Genomic DNA, 21,152 nt, shown 5'->3' on the forward strand with positions numbered 1-21,152 from the left:
TTTGCAGAACTGAGGCCAATCCTTGTCTGGCTGCCCGACAAAGAGACTTGCAGGGATCCCTGGGAGACATAAAACCATCAGATATCACCAGCTATGGTCTGTGGTCTGCATTGCTTTTGTTGGACACTGCTCCTGGGTCAATTTAGATGCTGTGCTAGGAAGCAGCAATCCCTGTTTCCAATGCTGGAGGTGACCAGTTGCTGTGCCAGGATCCACTGGTGACATGGCTGAGGATCAACTGGCCTCTGGCTGAACTGCTGAACTGTAAGTCAGCAACCAGCCACCATCCCCAAGGTCTAAATGAGTCAACTACTAAATCACAGGCAAACCAGCTGAAGGACACTCCGAATTTCTACTGTGCAAATGTTGCTTTCAGGCTGGATGTGGCTGGCCAGGATTGGGATGACCCAGGTTAACCACTATTCCCTGCTCAGCCTGGAAGGGGCAGATCATTACCCACTGTGCCAATGATGAACACAGCACTGCTGGACCCTGAGGACACCATCCCTGCAGGATGCTGGTTCTGTTCCCTCTGACCTCGCCAGCAGCTTTATAATTTGTCATTTTTCCACCTCAGAAGACTGAATGACTCCTTTGACACATGCCAATATCCAGAGTGCAATTAACTGGCTCAGCCTTTGACACGACCCCTTGCAGCCCGGGAGAGCAGAGGAGAGATGTGTCAGAGGGGTCAGAGGGTTCATTCCAGAGCCTTTGGAGACTGCTGAGCACACACAGCCTCCATGGATGCTGGATGGCTCGTTAGTATCTGGGAAACTCATTACAGTTTTATGAGTTCTTCTTTAAAGCTTTGGCTTCTCATAGCTTAAGGTCACTACAGCACTGGTCTGTGGTAATTACACCAATGAGAAAGATTTCCTTCCCCTACACTAATTAGCAAGTGGAAAACCTTAAACCAACGTAGAATCCAAGAGATTCTACGTTGAATTAATTAATGAGTAAAAACCATCTGGGTGATGTAGGTTTTTGTTTTAACTACCTATTTTGCCATCAGTACACAATTTATAGATATTATCTATTTCTTTTCCATAAGTTTCCCCCGAGATACTTTTCATCTTCCACCTCTCTGGCATTATATGGGAAAGAGAATAAAGTGAACTAGTCTGTGAAAATCTGAAGGATTTATGTGAATTCCTCACTCATGAACCTACAACATCTTTTCTGCACAGGGAAACACCATTTTCTGAGCAGTGAACTCAGAGGACCGTAATTCCAAAATTACTTTGCTTCTCGCTGTGGACTAAGAGGAAAGCCTTGTGGTGGCTGTTTGCAGGAGTGGGTACCAACATCACAGAAATAATGAGTCTGACCGCAGACTGTAGTGGTCAGAGGGATATGTCCCTTCACAGCTCCTCTCTGCCCAGCTTCTGCTCCACACTGTCCTGAGTGACTCAGGACAGCCCTGCTGGGCCTGACTCCCTGGTTGTCCTGGATGTGCAGCACGATGGCACTCAAACCCAATCCTAAACTGATATCCCTACATCCAAGAAACTGCAGAGCAGCACTGCTGACTCCCACAGGGAACAGTCAGGATGAGGCAATGTGTTGTCTTCACTGGGGATTTACTGCAAAGGAGAAGGGTGAAAAGATTTAAATAGTGTCAGAAGGAAGCAATTAGTGTAGATCCAAAGTCAGCTCACACTTGCTCTCCCATGCCAGCTGGCACAGGCCTGATCTGCGACACTCAGCACTGCAAACATTTTCCTGGATGAACTTTTTGGAGTCGTGTTTCAAGGACTGAAGTGTTCATGGGTGTTCATTTCCATAATGACTCACTGAACACAAGAAGCTTTGTTTTCTTCCTACATGGTATGCTGTAAATCAGAAGTGACTTGACCAATTTTCTTTACACACACAGTCAAGAGATACACACACAGGTGGGCATGTATGGACAAGTATGTACATGTGAATACATGGGTACATAGACACACACACACACTGTCAGTCCAAGAGGTCCACAACCATTTCCTGGCATAGCTGAGACTGTTCCTGCTGATCCAGAAGCTACATCTGAATCATCCCAGATCTGTGCCATGAATGATCATTTTGTTGAAAGGGACTTATGACTTTAAGGAGGCATCACAAAGTAAAGGAGAGAGTTTTCTTTAAAGAGATGTGACTTTATTCATCTTTGCATTCCTGTCAGGAGAAATAAAAGGAAGAAGCTTCTTTTGAAGAGAGGAGGCACCAGTATGTTTCTAAAACCCCTGAGATGCACATGAAAAAAATACACCAGCCAAATCTTGATCACGTTCATACTTTCATAGTTAGTGGAATGACATATAATATCACTACTAGGATGACAGGATAATCTAGATTGTAAGAGACATCCAGTCCAAGCCCCCTACTTGCAGCAGGCTCAGCTACGATCACAGAGAACGTTGCTCAGGGCTTTATCCAGTTGGGTCTTGAAAAATCTCTGGAGATGGGAGGTTGCACACCCTCAGCAGGAAACCTGCCCCACTGCTTGACTGTTTTCCTCAGCAAAAACTTTCTTCTTATATCTGATCTGGTCCTTTCTTTTCACAACCTATGCCTGTTGTCCTCCTGCCCCACAGCACTGTGAGGGGCCTGGGTCTGTCACCAACCTTGTAGGTACTGACAGGCTGTTATTAGGTCCATCCAAAATCTCTTCATTCTGAAACAGCTCCCCCATCACCTCTGCACGTGGTAAGTGCTCCAGGCTGGAGCATTTTGGTGGCCTGTGGCTGACCTTGCTCTGGTTTGATACTGTCTTGTACTGGGGTCACAGGGAGCTCCTCCCTCTGGAAACCCAGGAACCTTGGCCCAGAAATTACCTGGGCCAGGGCTTCTCTGTGTGCTCTTGTTCCTGTCCTCTTGTCCAGCCAGGGTTTTAGTCTCTGAGCTGGGATGATCCCTGAAGGATGCTTTAGGTTCCCAGGTAGCCATAGGCTTATTGGCACGTGCCAATACAAATTTGGAAATGCATGTCTTCTTGACATAAGGGTGTGTGGCTCACCTCCAGTTCAGTCACCATCTTCATCAAAGGCTACTCTGGGAGAATGGAAGCTCTTGTTTATCTGTCTTGCTCCCAGTTATTTTTCTCCTGGGATGATTTCCAAACAGCTTAACTCAAACGAATCCATTTCTGAGCAGCCCCATGACTTGATCCCATGCCATGCCTTGGGACAGCATCAGCAGGTGCTTTGGCTGGTGCTTTGTGGAAAGGTGGGCATTTTGTCATCTCAGCTCTGATGTGCCAAATGTTGCTGGTGATAGAAGTCAGCTCTCCACCAGTGGAACCAGACAGAGCAGTACAGACAAGAGCATCACCACTACTGCCAGGCAAATGAGCTGGGAACTTCTTCCAAACTCCTGTGGGTGAGAACTTACAGAGTGGAAACGGCTGGTTTTATTTTCTAGAATTTCTTTGTACTAATAAAATAAAGAGTGGAACATTTTTATCCTGGGGCCATGTCTAACAGCAGAGAGAGAGTCCTTCAGAGTCTCATTTCTTTGGCCAGTGAAAACCTTACTGGCTTCAGTGCACTTTGCATGGAACTCATTGCTGGAATAAAACCCCCACTGAGTCCCTCCAAGTGTCCTAGGCTACCTGGATCTCCCTGCACTGTCTGTAGATAATAGAGTCCTGTTGGCAGAATCCTGGATTAGCTGACTTGACCCTGTCCAATTCGATTTCTCCCTAGGGAATATCAGAGAAGTAGCTGGGTAAGTGTACAGGTGTACAAGACATTCCTAAGTGACAATTTTCACCTGGAAGAGCTTAGAAAAGGTGGGACGTGCACAGGGTATGCAGCTGCTTTTCTGGACAGAAAACTAGGAGGCAGTTGGGATTCCTGGGGCATCTGAAATGGTGGTAGAATCATATATTTAGGCAACTGAATCAAGCCCTCAGTGAGGGCAAGAGGTGTATTCCACCAAGCAAGGCCAAGAACTCCTCCTGAAGCAGGTGCCTCCTGAGGGCCAGCTAAGAAGTTCTGCAGACTTCACTGCACAATTTCCTTGGGTATGTACCAAGTGTAACGGGACAGCAGCCACCTGACTTACCGAGACCAAATTTAGGTGCCTTCACCTATTTTTTGATCTTAGATGTTCAGTGGATATTTATTTTAAGTGAAAACAGGGCATTGCAGAAATAGCCCTGAAAACCCTGTTACAAAGTCCTGGTGTCCTGGCATGGATATATTCCAGTGGTTTGCTGTGAGGTGAACTCCAAGCTCTAAAGGACCGTGTGAAATCAAATCCTGCAGCTAAATTTCTAGTGCCAGAGACAGGAGTTCACTTCTTCAGCTGCGGAATTTCTTTTCAGCTCGGGCCTGCTGGATGTCTGGATGTCTGCTGCACTCCTGGTAGTAACAATAACCTGCAGTTTCTGACAGGATCTTCTGCATTGCAAATCCTTCTCTTATCCCAGCATGGCCTAGACCAGAGCAAACACGGAGATAATCTACATGGTTCTGACCTGTAGATGTATCTGTCCCTTCAAACACAAAATGCTGGGGCCGTGCATCCCTATTGTGATGCATTTGATATATAAAAGCACTGACCTGGTCCTCTCTCATCAGACACTCAAATCTCAAAATCTCAAATCTCCCTCTGTTATCTCATTGAGGCATAGGCAAATGAGTTAGGAGGGTGAAAAATTACAAACTTTTAATTTGTTAATTTAAATTTTCTGTGTGTGTCCAACAAGCTCCAAGTTGAATGTGACTGAGCTGTTAGCATAGGATGCCTCCACGAGCAGGGGATTAATATCAGTGTCTTCCAAGATATCTTCCAGCCCCTGAAAACTAGACCAATATAAATCTGGAGATTTAAATTGAACTTGTACTGGAAAGTCCTATAAAACATCTGAAGAAAATTCATAGTAAGCTTGATAAAGTAGAAAGATCAAAGTACTACACCTCTGGTGTGATACAGGTAATGGGGAATGTATTAAACAGCTTGCTTTTTTCTTCCTGCTGTTGCAAAGCCCAATGGAAGGAAGAGGAGCAGAGAGGGACAGGGATCCAGTGTAACACCATGAGCTCAGAAGGGAGGCAATTCTTCCTGCATTTAAACATCCTCTTGCTCAGATTTTACCATGAGGTGGTTCTTCTTCTTGGTTCCTTATCAAACAGGCTTTCCTTCCCTGATTTTAGATACAAAACCACTGTCAAGACAGGTGTCCTCTTCTTTTCCAGCATAAAGAAAACGATGCCTGGTTTTATTGAAACCAACCCAGAGTAGTGTTTATTATTGAAAATATACAGTATTTTTGAACATCACATAAAAAGCCTGGTAGATACATTTGCTCTAGTTCAAAATGCTCAGTAGGTATCTTTGTGCAGTATGTAGCACTATCCTCTTAATGCAAATATCCTCTTCTCATTACTATTTTTACAGTGCTTCCCTTTTGTATTTTTTAAACCCAGAAAAGATGTTCTGTTTTCCTTCCCCACCCCGATCCTCTGAGCTGAAAAAAAACCAGAGACTTCCCAAAGGCTACTTACATTGTGCCAAAAGCGTGGGGCTAAGAGGAATAAGGATATTTTGTAGAGCACTTAGAGCTATTGCTGTCCTTTGCAAAATCTGTGTGTGCACAGGACACGGTGCTTGCAAGGCAAAGTGCCCCGTGTTTAACAGTCCAGTGATGCCCTGACAACTCCCAGTCTACCAAAGGGAGGAATGGGGAAAGTAGATAAATTTGGATTTTTCACACCAACTTCCAGACGCTCTTTTTGTGCTGCCACAAGTTCTCAAACGACAGTTCTGCAGAGAAGAAACTTTTTACAAAGAAACAAGAAAAGGGGTGGGCTATTATACACCAAACTGTTGAAATCATTGGGAATCAATGTACAGGGTGAGATGGGCAGTATGTTAAAAACAGTTTTTGTTCACCACAAAAAAAAAAAAAAAAAAGGAGAAAAAAATTGATTGTTCCTGCCAGTGTGCTGTTTCAGACTTTGCATTGTGAACTTCCACAAAGTGCAGTCAGGGTTGAACCTGTTTCTTCTTTGAATCTGTTTTACCACCACCGACTCCAAGAGGCTTTTGCCTGGTTGCCTTAAAAGCAGCATCACGGATACGGGAGATGAGAGTCCACAGGAATATGCCGGGCACCTCACTGAAAGGAGATCAGCGAGGACAGAGGAAGAAAGTTTGCAGAAAGGGGCTTGGGAAGAGTGAAGATCTCCGAAGGCCACCGGGTGGTGCGGGTCTGTGCCGGGCGGGTCACACGGCCGCGGTCTGTTTGATGCTGTGGAAGCTGATCCGTGTGGGAGAGGTGGGGATGGACATGGCCCGTGCCACACGCACTCGGAGGGAGTGATGGTCCTGCCAGCGGTGCCACCTCTTCCTGGCAGCAGAACGGACCTGGAGGAAGAAAGAGGAAAGAAAGTGAATCCTTGGAATACTCAGGCGCCCTCTGTGAAGGGACGCTGGACAGCGCTGTGAACCTGAAAAATCCGGTATAATAAACTGCCCAGAGGCTTTTGATCTTTGAGCAGCAAAGGTATTTATTGACAGCTCTGGGAGCAAGCCAGCTATTGCTGGACAAACTTGCTCGAAGGCTTCACACTGAAATCAGCAGTTTTTATACAATTTTCATATATGATTAAGTGCGTATTCATGTGATTACAACAACTATCTCTACATATTAATAACAGGCAGAGTACAGGTGGAGCTCAGGTGGGGCTTGAGGCAGTGCTTCTCTTGGCCCCCAATTTTGGTGGAAGATCCATTCTTCCTCCCATGGGTCTGGGGCCTAATTCTCATCTTCCTCAGCTTGACCTCCCTTCTCTTCTATTGTTCTCGACCCGCTCACCGAAGCTTGGAGAAGGCCTTGGCCCCAGGTCCGTCTCTTCTATTTAAATCTCTACTTTATCTTACTGCATCTTAATTTATTACCTCCAGGCCTATTCTGTTTCTTTTACCATTCTTTTAGGTTTTGGTCCAGTAGGTAGGACAGAACAAGTACAGATAGTTTAGATGTTCACAGCTTGTTAGCAGGCCCAAATTTCTCAGTTAACTCTTTTGGGCCTGGCCTCCTGTTTCAGCTGGGACAAGCGATGATGTGTGCCAGGGCACTGAAACATGCAGGCATTGATTCAGATGCCTAAACAGGGGTGTCTAGTTCATTGATATCCTCTTGGGTACTTCGGGAAAAACATGACTTTCACATATGTCTCATATCTGATGTCTTCAACACCCCAGAGCATTTCAAATGGCAATAAAGGCCTAAACTGAATCAGCGGAATCAAGCCCTTGAGACGGATGCACCCAAAGGATGGTGCACCTAAGGCCTCTCTGAGAGCTGATGGAGGTCTCAGAGAGCACTATCACAGGGGCTACAGCTGCCCCTGCTTCCCTTGTGTCTGAGGAATCACAGGTGATCTGACTGTGCGTTGGTTCTACAGCACAGACACACCTGACTCAGCCCTGTGAGCATCTTGTGCAGGCAGGGCAGAGCTGCCATGCAGTCAACAGAAGGTCATCCTCAAGCAAGTGCTGACAAATGGGCAAGATTAATCCTCAAGTGCATATTTTTTTATATGGAGCACAGAGAGAGCCCAGAAACTTTAGCTCAAATATATACTTATACGAGCAAGAGAAGAACAGGAAGAAGGAGTCCTAGCCTCAAACACAGTGGGAGAAAAGGCTTGAGGTACTCCTAATTTAGACCACGACCAAATCCCTGGCAGAGAAGACTCGAAGTCATAACCTGGAATGAAGCACTTAAACTAATTTCTGAATATTCTTGCTGATCTCTGCTTACTGTAGAGAGGAAAACAATTAAGACCCCTAACCTAGGCAGCTAAGTAAGCCTACAAAATTAGGGGAGATGAATCTGGGCCCAACTTCTTGGACAGTCAATGAGTCTGATGACACTTGGAAAAGATGTTTACATTCTGCTGCCAACCTGAAATCCAGTGAACTTTCAAAAAAGAGCATTTTTACATACAACCTCTATATCAAGACAGGGCCTCCTTTGCCAAAATCACATTTGTTTAGAAGATGGGGTTATTAATAATATAATGTAGAATTACATCTCAACTCTTGACCCACAGCTCTGCTCCTGACCAAGAGACAACCAGTCAGTATGTCAAAGGGTATGATTCATCTCCTCCTAAAGCAGTTGCTCAAAATAGGCCAGATATTGTGGTCAGATGAAAAATACCTGTATCCTTTAATTACTTATAAAATGAGTCTAGACAACTAGCTCAACTTGAGATGTCTAGATTATAAATTTAGCTAAATATAGACAATACTGACATCTAAGTCTGAATATTTTTCAGTCTTTAATGTACTTATCTTCACTGCATCCCTCTAGAGTAAAGGACTGCTCTTAGCCCTGTTTTACCACCAACAGCGTAAGGTTTGGGTATTAATAGCAGTGATGCTGTTGTAGAGGAGACCTCAACCTGGATCAGCTGCCATGGCAACTGTGCAAGGCCTGGGCTGAGCTTGCACAGTCTGTGTGAAAACCATGCTGGGGCAGGTTCTCAGCTATCAGCACCTGAGGGAGGTCAATCAAAGCCATCCTGGGTGTATCTGTCACCACCACTGGGACTGCAGGGGAGATGGAGTCAAAAAGAAAATTGCCCAAAGCTGCACAGCCACTGCTTTTCTCCTTTTATTTTAAAGCTTGGGGATTGCCTTCAGGTGCACTGTGAGATCTGCTCAAAAGATGAGGAACACACTCCCCAACCTCACTTCAAACCACACTCAACATGCTGTCTAAGGGTGCTCAAACATGTTGAAGAGCTCAACTAGCAAAGGTATTTCCCACCCCAAACCACACACTGTCAGTGTCAGGTGTCCTACATGAACAGGATGAAGGCCTGATGGTTAAAACCTACAACAGTTCACAAGGAGGATAGAGAAAGGGGGAAACCACACTCCTGCTCTCAGATGGTTTCAATCCTCCCATTGTTAGGTGGGCTTTCAGGGACTTGGACAGACCCGTGGTCTGGAGCACTGCTGCTTAGAAACACTGCAGTGCTGTGGTCTGGCACCAAAGAGTCCCCTTTTAACATAAGCTTTGTCCATGAACACACTCCATTAAGGGTTTGTGAGTACCAGTTCCATTACCAGTCTGGAAATATTGCCCTCTGTGGTGTCTTATCAGGGGAATCCTGAACCTGGAAATGTGACTTTTCTGTTAGAGCCCTTATAGAAGGCAGGGACTGGGCACACTGGACCCAAGGATTTCTTTCTTTGCTTGTTACCTCAACTGTCTGTGACCTGTGCCAGTACCATGGTCTAGTTGACAAGATCATAGGTTGGACTCGATGGTCTCAGAGGTCTTTTCCAACCTAATTGATTCTGTGATTCAAGACAAGTAGGTGCAGATGTTTAGAGTAAGGTGAGGAGAGTGGCCCACTGGGTTTTTTTCTTTTGATTTTGAATCAATGATTTGTTTCAATATAAAATAATAACAAACTTAATAGGGGTCAGACATAACCTAATAAAACAAACGATATGAAGGAATAGGACTGGAGAAAGAAGAGAGAACATCTAATGAAAGAGGAATTAAAATTAAAAGACAGCACTGCCATGAAGAGTGTGATCATCATGAATGATTTTGAGATGAGAATGAGAACAGTGTGGTTAAACAACAGTGCAGGGGATTTCTGGAAGAGCCTCTCATTATGAAGTAGTGGCTACAGCATACCCTCACTAGTTTCAGGATGGGATTTGCTCAGTTTACAAAATGAGTTGAATGAGACACTTAAATGAGACAGGCAGAGTCAGAATGGATTGACTCAGTCACATTGGGCTACAGCCTGGACTGCTCACCTTCCCTGTCTCATCAAATCTCACTGGATCACTGAACCCTCCTGTGAAAACATGAGCAACAGTGGGAAGATGTGTCATGGTGTTGCATTTTCTGGAAGCTCACTATTTGTAAACCTACTGTGGTCCTACCTGGAGGGAAAAGGGATACTTATTTCTGATTCTGGATGTAAGGGAGGATATAATATACACCCAAAGGCAAATCCATGTGCCAGAGAACATGTGAGGGGAGGTTGCACCTCACCTGAAAGACTGATGCCTAGTTTTGGCCAGTTATCAGAGAATCCTGGAATGGTTTGGGTTGGAAGGGACCTTAAAGATCATCTAGTTCCAATCCCGTCACATATAGGGACAACTTCCACTAGAGTAGGTTGCTCCAAGCCCCATCCAACTACTGGATCCATTATTTATGTTTCCAATATAGGCAATGGTGAAAGAGAGACAACCCCACCGAGGATATGACTTAGACATGTGCAGTTAATTAGACCTTTCTCTCTCTTGCTCCTCTGGGTAAAAAACCAGTTTAAATAAATGTTGGGCACCTAAGACAAAGGGCATAAGTAACGTAAATTGTCAGAGCACTGTCATGGGAAATCACCCCACGAAGAACACAGGACCTGAAATGCAGAGGGATATTGGCTCCCGAATGCTCATTTCTCTCCAGACGTCACCAAATGCTGAGATATTGTTAAAGAAAATTTTCCTTCTTTATTCTGGAGTGAAATTTGGTTTTTCTCAGCAACTAGTGTGAAGAGATACTTACTCAGCCAGTGAAGCCAGATTAGATTTGTCATTTGTGCTTCAAATCAAGCTAATCAAGTAAAAAAAAGTCACCTGGAGATGAAGATGTGAGTCTAAACAAGGAGTTGTCCAAATGGCTTTTATTATATGGTTTGAGGCAGGATAAAAAGTAGTAGCAAAAATTCTGCCTTCTTGTACAGCTGGAGCCATTCCCAATGGACTGGGCACATGGAAATGGACTGCACTTAGAGGGGTGAGGGCAAAGCATTTCTTAGTGACAGAATAATTCACTGCAATTGGGATGTGACCAGAGTGCAAGCAGAAAAGGTTAAGCTAAAATTTATCTCTTGCAATTGAAGTCAGAATCAAAATGTTAGCTTAACTTTAGGTCAGAAAAGAAAAAGGAAAACTGGCTGTGACTACTATAATTAAAAAAAAAAAAAAAGGACACTGAAAAAGCTATCACACAGTGGAAGAGTAATAGAAAAAGAGAAGGTAAAATTCAAACATGGTTGTTAATCTCCATAAGAGATTAATTCAGTAATTCATTAAGCATTGCTAGAGTCAGAACCATGCCCTAGAGTCAGCATTAGCACATTTATGACCTAAAATTACCAGCACTTGCCTGTAATAGCCCAAAGATGCTACAGACTGCCATCAGTGCTTAGAGCTTAACAAAAGGGCTCTGGAACACAAATTATCAGCCTCACCCCTATGGAACTGTAGTTGCTTGAGAGGACCATGATTATCTGAGGAGAGAGCTCAGGTCTCTGTGTTGATCCCTGATCTGTCTTTTTCTTGCAAATTTTCCTCTTTCAGAATTACCCTTTCCAGCTTTTTGTGCTTTGTGTACTGTGAATAATTACAGTTCCTGAGTATGTGGTCAAATCAGACTTGCCAATATATTTGTGCCTACAGAGTGTGGGCACTGCTTTAGAACAGTCAGGAGGAAGGATTTGGATAATGGGATGGAAATAAATCAGTGGGTGATAGTTTTTCTCTCCTGATTGGATCACCTAACCCAGGACTTGTCAAACCGTTAGATCACACCTGAAAAATCACTAAAAAACACATCTGATAAAAAATATTGTTGAAAGCCTCTCCTCCTCCTCCTCCTCCTCAGCAGAATAACAACAAGAATGATAGAGATGGAGAGAAGGATGGAAACATTCAGAGAAGGTTTGCTTTTGATAAAATAGACATCAGTTTTGTACTGCTATTACCTGTGCTAGACACTGGCTGCTGGCTAATTTCTTGCAGCCATCCATTAGAAAGAGTCTTCAGTGACATTAAAAATAAGTTTTTGGAAGAAAAATATCATGTCTCATTGGCAGAGAGGAAGAAGGCTTGATCCATCTAAAGGGGCCCGTTCACTTGTGGCTTGACATCATAACACTAAAACATAATAGTATTGTAGGTGCCCGATAAGAAGATCTGGAATAAAGGAGCTGTCATGGTAGCAGAAGCTGGAATTAAGACTGTTGGGATGCACCATCCTCTGTCCCCAGGGACACCTGGAAGTGTTGACAAGTGCGAGGTAGAGGGACAACAGGTACTCTCTGACTATAGGATAATCATGGTGTTCAGCAGTCTGTGACTGCATAACCCAAATTAAGTTCTTGCCATGCTCAAGTGCAAGTTTTTATTCCCAGAAAACCTGATCTGGAGGCAAATGAAATAAATTAAGATTTTTACACCTCAATGGCCTTTGAAACAGGCTGATTTTTGCTTTATGAAAACAGGTTTCAGTGTTCAAGTTCCACCCACACTTAAGTGCTTTGTGCCGTGTTTCAGATCCTTGTGCTGCAGTTGGAGGTAACTGGAGAATAATTTTGGACTTTAAACATCTTTAAACAGCAGTGCTAATGCTCTCAGAGAGATAGGAGTGTCTTTATATATATATTTTTAAATAAAGTACATCACTGAGCAATGACACGTATGTCCTACTGCCCCCTCTGACCCTACTGGAACGGCTTTACAAGGCCCCCCTAGACCCAACCTCTCAGGCCAAAGAAGCTCATGTTACCATTAGACTGAAAAATATTGAACTAAACATCTCCATAAAGATGCCATTATCAGTATTTAATCCCCCTAAGGTCAGGAAGGGAAGCAGTCAAAACAATCTGCAAGGCTCAAAGGAAACAAAAATGAAGATCAGGTAGAACGGTTTTTTTGGGTGTTTGGTTTTTTTTGCTGTTTGGTTTTTTTTGTTTGTTTGGTTGGTTTTTTTGTCTTTTTTTTTGTTGTTATTTTGTTTTGTTTGTTGGTTTTTAGGTTTTGTTTGTTGTTGTTGTTTTTTTCCCCAGCCAGCCTAAATCTCACCACTATTTATGTAACATTGTTAAGTTTCTTTTTCTCCCTAAAAATATTATCCTGCTTAACTGGTTTGCAATTCCTTTTTTTTTTTTTTCCTCAGAGTCTTTGGCAGCAATTCCATACAACCTGGTAACAGGAGGAGAGTTTTCCAGCACCTGCCAGGCTGGGATGTTAAAAGTTTATTTCGAAGATCTCAACAGTGCAATTTAGTTATCCTATATAACTGTTTGAGAAGCTAGAACAATTCTGACTAGTTATAAACATTTGTCACATATTTTTTCTTTGGTGGAAGAAAATGCTGCTCTTTTCTTCTGGGCCACAAAGGACCAGAGCTAATCATGAGGGAGGGTGGCCATGGATGCAACCAGCCCACCTCTGATTTTGTTGTGGAGTGCTCTGGAATTGTGTTCACAACAGCAGTGGTGTGATGAAAAGGAAGATGGGGTGGGGAAGAACCCTCAGTCCAGATGGAATTAAACTTTAGCCCTCTGGTCCACCTCCATATTCATATTTATTCAGAGATTTTAAGGAATGCTTAATGCATGTCCTTTGGGCTCAGGATGATTAATGTGAGGTCTTCTTGGATGGATGGGCAGGTGAATGACTAATCATTCCAGTGTTGATTCAGAGCTGGCAATTCTAATGAATACCCTCCCAAGATGATCAGATCAAAGTAAGCCACTTTGAGCTTAATAGGTTTTGAGAGACAGATGGTGCTTGGGTAAAGGGTCACCACGCAAAAAAATTAAACATATTTATCCTTGCCTTGCACCTTGTTGTGAGAATAATTTACAGTGGCATCTGATCTATTCCTCTCTGATGATGGTTTCCAAGTCAGATAATTGTTTTCCATTTTAAATGTTAATTCATAGATGATTATTGATATTGAACAGACAATACCAGAATCTGAGCCCTGCTTGAGATAAGAATTCATGTTTTGTAGGATGATTTCAGACAAAGGCCTGGTTAGATTCGTACCCCTCCAGGACATGGTTAGAAATGAAGGACAGCCATCTTATTATGGATATAGGATTTGTGAATTACAGAATAATTAAGATTGGAAGGGACCTGGGAAGGCCTCTGTCCAATGCCATAATCAGAGCAAGTCCAACAAACAAATTCTACCCAGCTTTGAAATTAGATCAGGATCTTATCCAATCATTTTGAGTACAAACAAGGACAGAGATCTCAAAACACCTTTGAGCCTCTCTTCTAGTGCTTAAACATCCTCACTATGATTTTTTTTTGCCATATTTGAGCAGGATTCCCCTTGTTTCCTTCATTAAATTTCTTTGTGTAGCCTCACATCAAGCACAACCACTTCATAAATGTAGGTTGTGATTAAACACGATTGCCTTCATTCACAAGGCCCTGTAATGGGGTGGCTGTGTTATGATCTCCCACTATGGCTGGTAAGGTTTCCAAGCATTATAGAACTCTCTGAGGCATCTGGTGGTTATTGGAAATGGCATAAAGCACCTAATAACAAGGATAAGTGTTCTCTGGAGACAGGGATTCTTATTCCTCCGTTATCCTCCTGTTTCCATCATGTCTTTACTGAGGTAGCAGGAGTGGAGCAGCCCTATCACTGAAGTTCTTGTTCCTCTGGAAGTTCACCTGGATGGAAATATTTTGTTTCCTTTTCTGAGAGATGCTGCAGCATCTGGGATCTGACCTTCTCCCCTCCAGGCTCCAACAAACAGCTGTACAGGAAGATGTTTGGGCAATGAAGCTGGTGAGGGTTCTGGAGAGCAAGTCCTATGAGGAGCAGCTTAGGGAGCTGCAGGGATTCAGCCTGGAGAAAAGGAGGCCCAGAGGGGACCTTGTCACTCTCCACAGCTGTGTGAAAGGAGGTTTTATCAAGGTTGGGGTCGGTCTCTTCCCACAGGCAATTACTGACAGAACAAGGGGAAATGGCCTCAAGTTGCGCCAGAGGACGTTCGGGTTGGACATCAGGAGGAATTTCTTCAATAAAAGAGTAGTTAAGTACTGGAACAGGCTGTACTTGGAATATGAACCACTACAAATGCACTCCTTCCCTTCTCTCTCTGTAATATTTTACTTTCCCTCAGGAGAAAACCATCACTTGCAAGAAGGTCTGGCTGACAAGGTAGATACAACACCGGAAAGGGAACTGGTGGGAAGATCCATCTTCCTTTAAAGGTGTTTTATTTGGGATCAGTCAAAGACAGAAGAGAAACGCTGGGATTGCTGTACCCATCTGAGTGTCAGCAGAAGGTGCATACTTAAACAGGAGTTTTTTTGGGAATGCATTCCTTCAGCACAGCTTCAAGCCACTTGTACAATCACAGAATCATCTCATGGCCTGGGTTGGAAGGGACCTTAAAGATCATCTCATTCCAACCCACTGCCATGGACAGGGACACCTTCCCCTAGCCCAGGTTGCTCCAAGTCCTGTCCAACCTGGTCCTGGACACTGCCAGGGATGGGGCATCCACAGCTTCTCTGGGCAATCTGTGCCAGGACCTCACCACTCTTACAGGGAAGAATTTCTTCCTAATATCTCATCTAAATCTGCCCTCTTTCAGTTTGAAGCCATTCCTCCTTGTTCCACGACTACATGCTTTTTAAATTCTATCTAACCTTGATGTAAAAAACTCCATCTTAAACTTCTTTTTTAGTTTTTTTATTTTTAAATCCAGCATTATCTGAAACTAAATTCAATCTTGTGACCTCTGAGTTGATACACAAAAAATTTTGAGGAGCACCTTGATTTTTGCAGTCATTGAAAAAGAAGATCACATTCATTCTTTTGAATGAATTCATTCTTTTGAAGTGGCATCCAACACAAACGCATACATATTTTTCATTATGCCTGTTTTCATAACATCTTAAATTCTCAGAAACCTCTCACCATCAATTTTCTTGGAAGTCCTGAGATGATCTTTTCCACTTGGACTAAATGAAATTTGCACAGTTTTGCCCTCCAGTGCTTGTAGATTTTGTCTGTGTCCAAAAAAATACAACTATTTTTCCATAAAGTCTCTAGACAAATTAACGAGGCAAGTGCCAACAGCCTCTCGTGCCCATCCCTGGCACACACAGTTTGTCCAAAACAGCTTCAGAACCTTTCAGATGCAAAAAAACCCATACAGAACCGTAAAGTTTGTACCCAAACTGCTTCTTCTCCCCAGGTTCACTGCAATAATTTGTGTGTAAGGTGTTGGCTTGGAAAGAGGGGAGGGCAACAGAGCTGGTGAAGGGTCTGATGAGGAGCAGCTGAGGGGGCTCAGCTGGAGAAAAGGAGGCTCGGGGAGGACCTTCTCAGGAAAGGACCTGTAAGGATCATCAAGTCCAACTCTTGCCAACTCTGTAGGCAAACTCTTGTTAGGAATGGACTCTCACATTCCGAGTGTTTTTAAGAAGTTGATTTTGACCTTTAAACGCAATTTTAGTTGTACAGAAGTTTTGAAGCTACATAGACTGAGATGCTCAGATATTATGGAACTTCACTGACAGGTACAACATAAAGCTATCAGAAGCCAGTAGAATTTTCCTCATTATTTCCTCTTTCCTTTTTTCTTTACTTCATGCAGGTTTGTCATGACACATGATTCTGTTTCCTGTGACTCTATCAAAATGCTGCCTTAAGTAATATTTCTGCCACTTGCTCAGATTCCAGTAACTGCTGTTAATGCTACTCTTGTACCCAAACCAAGTGATTTTCACACCAAACAGATTGGGAAATAGTCTCTTAACATTTAATAAACTTCACTGCAACGTGTATGTGCACTTCAAAAACACAGGCAATAAATTAATTGCACAATTGCCTTTCCTCAAGAAAGGCTGGGTTTAATTGTAGCTTCTCCTTATTCTGAGAACATTAAAATCCAGCACAACTATGCAAAGGCTGCACCCAATTCCAGTCCTGAAAGGGAAGAAATTTTGCATGGGTCCCTCAATAAAAACAACATCATCTCTGCTCCTACAGGAGTTCCTCTATGTCCTGTTATTCTCCTTCATTCTCAGAATTACTTCCAGCCCTTAGTTGTGATTTCTAGACACAGAAAGCACATGCAGGATCTGGCTTGTAAATGCTTGTGTCCTGCTGAGAAAACTCAGCACAATGACACACCGAGCCTAAGAAAAAGAACCCCAAACCAGTAGTCTAACCAGGTTATGCAGGATTTTTTTCTGTGGCTACCTAGTGAGTAGAACATCTCTACAGCCATTCCTTCACACCTGGGGAGACCCACAATGATGTTTCCTCTGTCCTCCATCAAAAGCAGCAGCTTTAGTCCCACAGCAAAAGGAAATACGTAAATTGTGAAGGGCCAAGTCTGCCTTTGAGAAAAGCTGAAGTAATTCACTCTCCCAGACACGAAGCACTAATTGAAGTTCTTATGAAGGACATGTGTTTTTTGAAGGCAATCCATAATTTCTGAACTCTGCTGCAGACAGTTATTGGCAGTTTGTAAGCACTCAGTGGCACGTGTATCAAATATGGAATGGTAGAGATGCAGCTGAGATGACAGCATTATTAAAGCTTTAAACTGATGGATTTTCTAGTGTTTTTCCCTGTGTCATCATTCAGAGCAGGCCTGGCACTGTTGGGAATGAGTAACCTGATAAAGACTATTACATGCATTTAAAGAACCCAACTCTGTCGTAACTGGGAAACTTCAAGTATTTAAAACCTTCTGAGATAGGAAGTCATCAGCCCATCTATGACAGAGACAGGAATATCAGGAATATCTCACTGAAGAGATAATAACAAGGCTTCAGTGATTTACACAGATTTCAGGCTACTGAAAGGCTGCTCCTCACAGGCCATTTTCCTCTTTCAGAGTAAAATCTGGTACCTAGTGGGGATTGGGTGGCATTACCTTCATCACCACTTCCAGTAGAGATGCCTGTCTGAGGGCAGCTGAGCTTTCACAATAGTGTACTGTAAGATGCAAATTTGTTTTCTGGACAATATGATCACCAACTCAGGATGCTCTGAAAATTCATGGAATTTGCTACTTTTTTATATGCTGTGCAAAGCTGAGGCTGGAACAGAGCAGGAAATTTCGCCCTTTAAAGCTTTATGATACTTCAAAAATAAACATTTCCACACTACATTAAGCCCATCCCAAAGTGCTTTCACAGTTTTGAAACAGATAATGCTGCAATACTTGGAGGGTTTGGACTTAACGTTGCACCTCAAAGAAGTAGTTACAGGGTTGCCATGGTTTAGTCAGTCAAGTAGGAGTCACGCATTGCAAACATGTGGCTGCAGGGAAGATTTTCACTCACAAATTAAGCTGGTTTTGGGTGTCTACAGGTGAATAGAGTGTGTAGGCAAAAGTGGATATAGTCCATACTGTCAGTGAAGACTAAAGTTCAGGTGAGCAGAGGGAGGTGTCTATTGCAGGCCAAGTTGATGACAAAAAGGTTATATCTACTGGCTTGAATTTGTGATATGGAAAGCCATTTGGTGAGCCCCATTATATCCCACTAGGCTTCCCACTTCCCAGTCAGATGTGAATCTTCTCTAGACCCTGCATCACTTGGTAAGACCCACGTGGATGCCTCAGATAGTCTACAGCCTCTCAAACTTATTAGATATCTGTGTTTAGGGAAATAAGACCACCTACGTCACCAAAGTTGGGTGTCTTGGACTGACTCCTGCAGAAATGCCCATTCCCACCAAAATAGAGTGATATAGCTGGAAAATCAGTTATGGAATCATTCCAGATCTGCTAGTAGATTGTGATCAAGGCACAGAAGCACATGAGTCGAATCATCCTGCCTTTGACAAGCTTGATTATGTCTGAACTCATTTAAGTTACAGGAGACGGGAAGTTGGCTCATGGCTTTGGACAGACAACTTCAGCCTGCTGCAGTGAAGGGGATATTTCTCCCACTAAAGACAGCTGAAAGAATGCCAGAACAGCCAAAAAAACCTTGAAAACCTGGTGGGAACAGCCAGCTGATCCTAGTCCAAGTGCACAAAATGGAAGTGCACTGGATTGATAGAAAGTCCTGATGGGTTATGAAATCACAGCCTGGGTTCCAGCCCCTCGTGTTCCCTGTGACACCAGTGAAAAAAAAAAAAAGACATAAAAAAGGCCTACTGTCTACATGGGAGATTCTCCTTCTGCATTTACAGTGTAAACCTGATGAATGTGACAAGTAGAACTGAAGGGGCTTCTGGTGCCTTAAACCTTATCAGATGGTGCAGCACAGCAGCTCACAAAAATATAAGCACAGCCATAAACAACTCAGGTATATGGCAAGGTTTGGAGAATCATAGAATATTCTGAGTTGGAAGGGACTGACAAGGATCATCAAGTCCAACTCCTGGCCCTGCACAGGACATCCCAACAATCTCACCACATGCCTGAGAGTGTTGTCCAAACCCTCCTTGAGCTCTGTCAGCCTTGGTGCTGTGCCCACTGCCCTGGGGAGCCTGGTCAGTGCCCAACCACCCTCTGGGGGAAGAAACTTTTCCTAATGTCCAACCTAAACCTCCCTGGCACAGCTTGTGGTAACTGGTTCTACAGTTAAGCTGCCTGCACTTTTGGGGGAAGGTTTAAACCCTCTATTTAAAATGGAGTGATGAGAATTTATGGAAGGAAAGTTGGGAAGAGAACTGAGAACACTCTGCTGCCAGCATATAAAAGTGGCACATGCCTAACCTGAGAAAGCTGTGCTACTTCTTGTTAACACCACCTCAGAATTAATGAGGAAGAGGGGAAATCACTAAAATAAAATAAAATACTGGTGCTTCACTGTCTGAAGTACAGAAGACATTGCAGAGCAGCAGGATGAGAAGCCAAGCCCAGTCTTTCTCATAACCCACAGTGATATTAAGAACCAGCAACAGCAAAATATATATACCAATAGAGCAGGAATAATGAAGACATGGAAATAATTTCTGTAGAAACACAAATTTTAACTGGACAAAGATGACACACTTAAATGCAGGTACATGAGACAGTGGCAATGTAAATAGGGGTAAAAATAAATCTTTCACACTTTGGGGTGGAAGTCAAACACTGGATATTAATGAAACATTTCTTGCTTGAGTGGTTGTACCTAAAATTAATTCTGAGGAACACCGTCAATCTGCCCCCAACCCTCTTTTCTGAATGCAACAGGCATTGATCACTCAGAGACAGAAATCCACACGGAAAAACTAACTCTCTCAGCTCAGCATGGCAATCCCATTTTAAAAACAGGTCACCTGCAGCGTATCCTTAGCAAGAGCCCAGCTCAGAGGTAATTAGGTATGCCCAGAAATCATATTTTTAATTAATGAGAAACTTCAAAGAAGTCTTAAAACGAAGAACAAAAATTTCGTAATCTGAGAAGGCTTCTTTTCCTCTGCCCTGACCTCTCAGGTAATAACCCAAATTTGATAGAGCTTTGAGAACAAAGGACACTCACAAAGAGGGCTGGGAAATTCAAGTGCACAGCAACAGTCTTCTACGACAGACTGATGGAACTGTGACCCCGCATAAAAACATCTCATGTCTCTGTAATCAAGCATTCAAGTAAGTTCTGCCTCCCAAGAATTAATTACTTACCTCACCATTCAGGAAGCAGTAAAATACTGACACAAAGAAACCCTGGAAAGAACAGAAAGCAGTCAATTATTAGGCAAATATTTTAACACTTCCACTGATAGAGGGGATTGCCACTAAAGCATATCTACAGCATCCAGCTGCCTCCCAAAATGGCCCAGACCCCTCACAGGTGCTATGTCATGTCTGACAGCTCTGTGTGGGTGCCTCAGGCACTCACAGGGGGTGTCAAATGGCTTTAGATGGTCTTGTGTGGGCAGGTTTATCATCAGGTTGCTTAAATTCCCCTGAGCTGAAGGGCTCTGTGGAATTTATTGACAGCAGTGACTAGACCCCTGTAAGGACGGCAAAGACCAGAATTCCTGTGGGTGGAATCCTTCCCATTTTTGGTTTTAGCAATGGACTGTAATTATTGTCACCATAAAGGAGAGATTCCCTGTGCTTTCTTTCTTACATACATCTTCATAACACTAACAAGAAAACAAGCAGTGCAGCACTTTTTGAGACATTGAGTGTCAGCAGATGAAAAGTACAATCAATTTTAGGGAATGAAACGTGTGGATTAGTTCACTGTAAAAGGCTGAGGTTCCTTTCTTCGCAGATTAAAAGTGACATTTTTCATTTTGGTTATTCAGTTGTGATTTCTGGGGAGATTGCCTGTGTGTCCAAGATAAATGTGCAATCAGTAAAAACAGTAACCCAAACCTCATAACTTTTATAAATCCATAACCCTAGATTTGGCTTGACAGCTGTGTGTTTGTATTGACACCCTTGGGTATCAGG

At 43.2% G+C, this 21,152-nt stretch overlaps 1 protein-coding gene across 3 annotated transcripts in view; it reads right to left on the reverse strand.

Moving 5' to 3' along the window:
- Positions 1-5,207: 5,207 nt before the first annotated feature.
- The window catches only part of CRHR2 (corticotropin releasing hormone receptor 2), a 142,391-nt gene continuing 126,446 nt past the window's right edge, over positions 5,208-21,152 (reverse strand). For all 3 annotated transcript variants that reach the window (XM_051768395.1, XM_051768396.1, XM_051768397.1), the window contains 2 exons: positions 20,373-20,414; positions 5,208-6,357 (listed from right to left, as the gene is read on the reverse strand). In XM_051768395.1, the coding sequence (XP_051624355.1) occupies positions 6,217-6,357; positions 20,373-20,414 (183 nt within the window). In that variant the 3' untranslated portion in view covers positions 5,208-6,216. The remainder of the gene's footprint in view (positions 6,358-20,372; positions 20,415-21,152) is intronic.

Source organism: Manacus candei, unplaced genomic scaffold, assembly GCF_025592945.1.
Source record: "Manacus candei isolate 608988 ecotype Guabito, Panama unplaced genomic scaffold, ASM2559294v1 h1tg000094l, whole genome shotgun sequence".
Lineage (NCBI taxonomy): Eukaryota > Metazoa > Chordata > Aves > Passeriformes > Pipridae > Manacus > Manacus candei.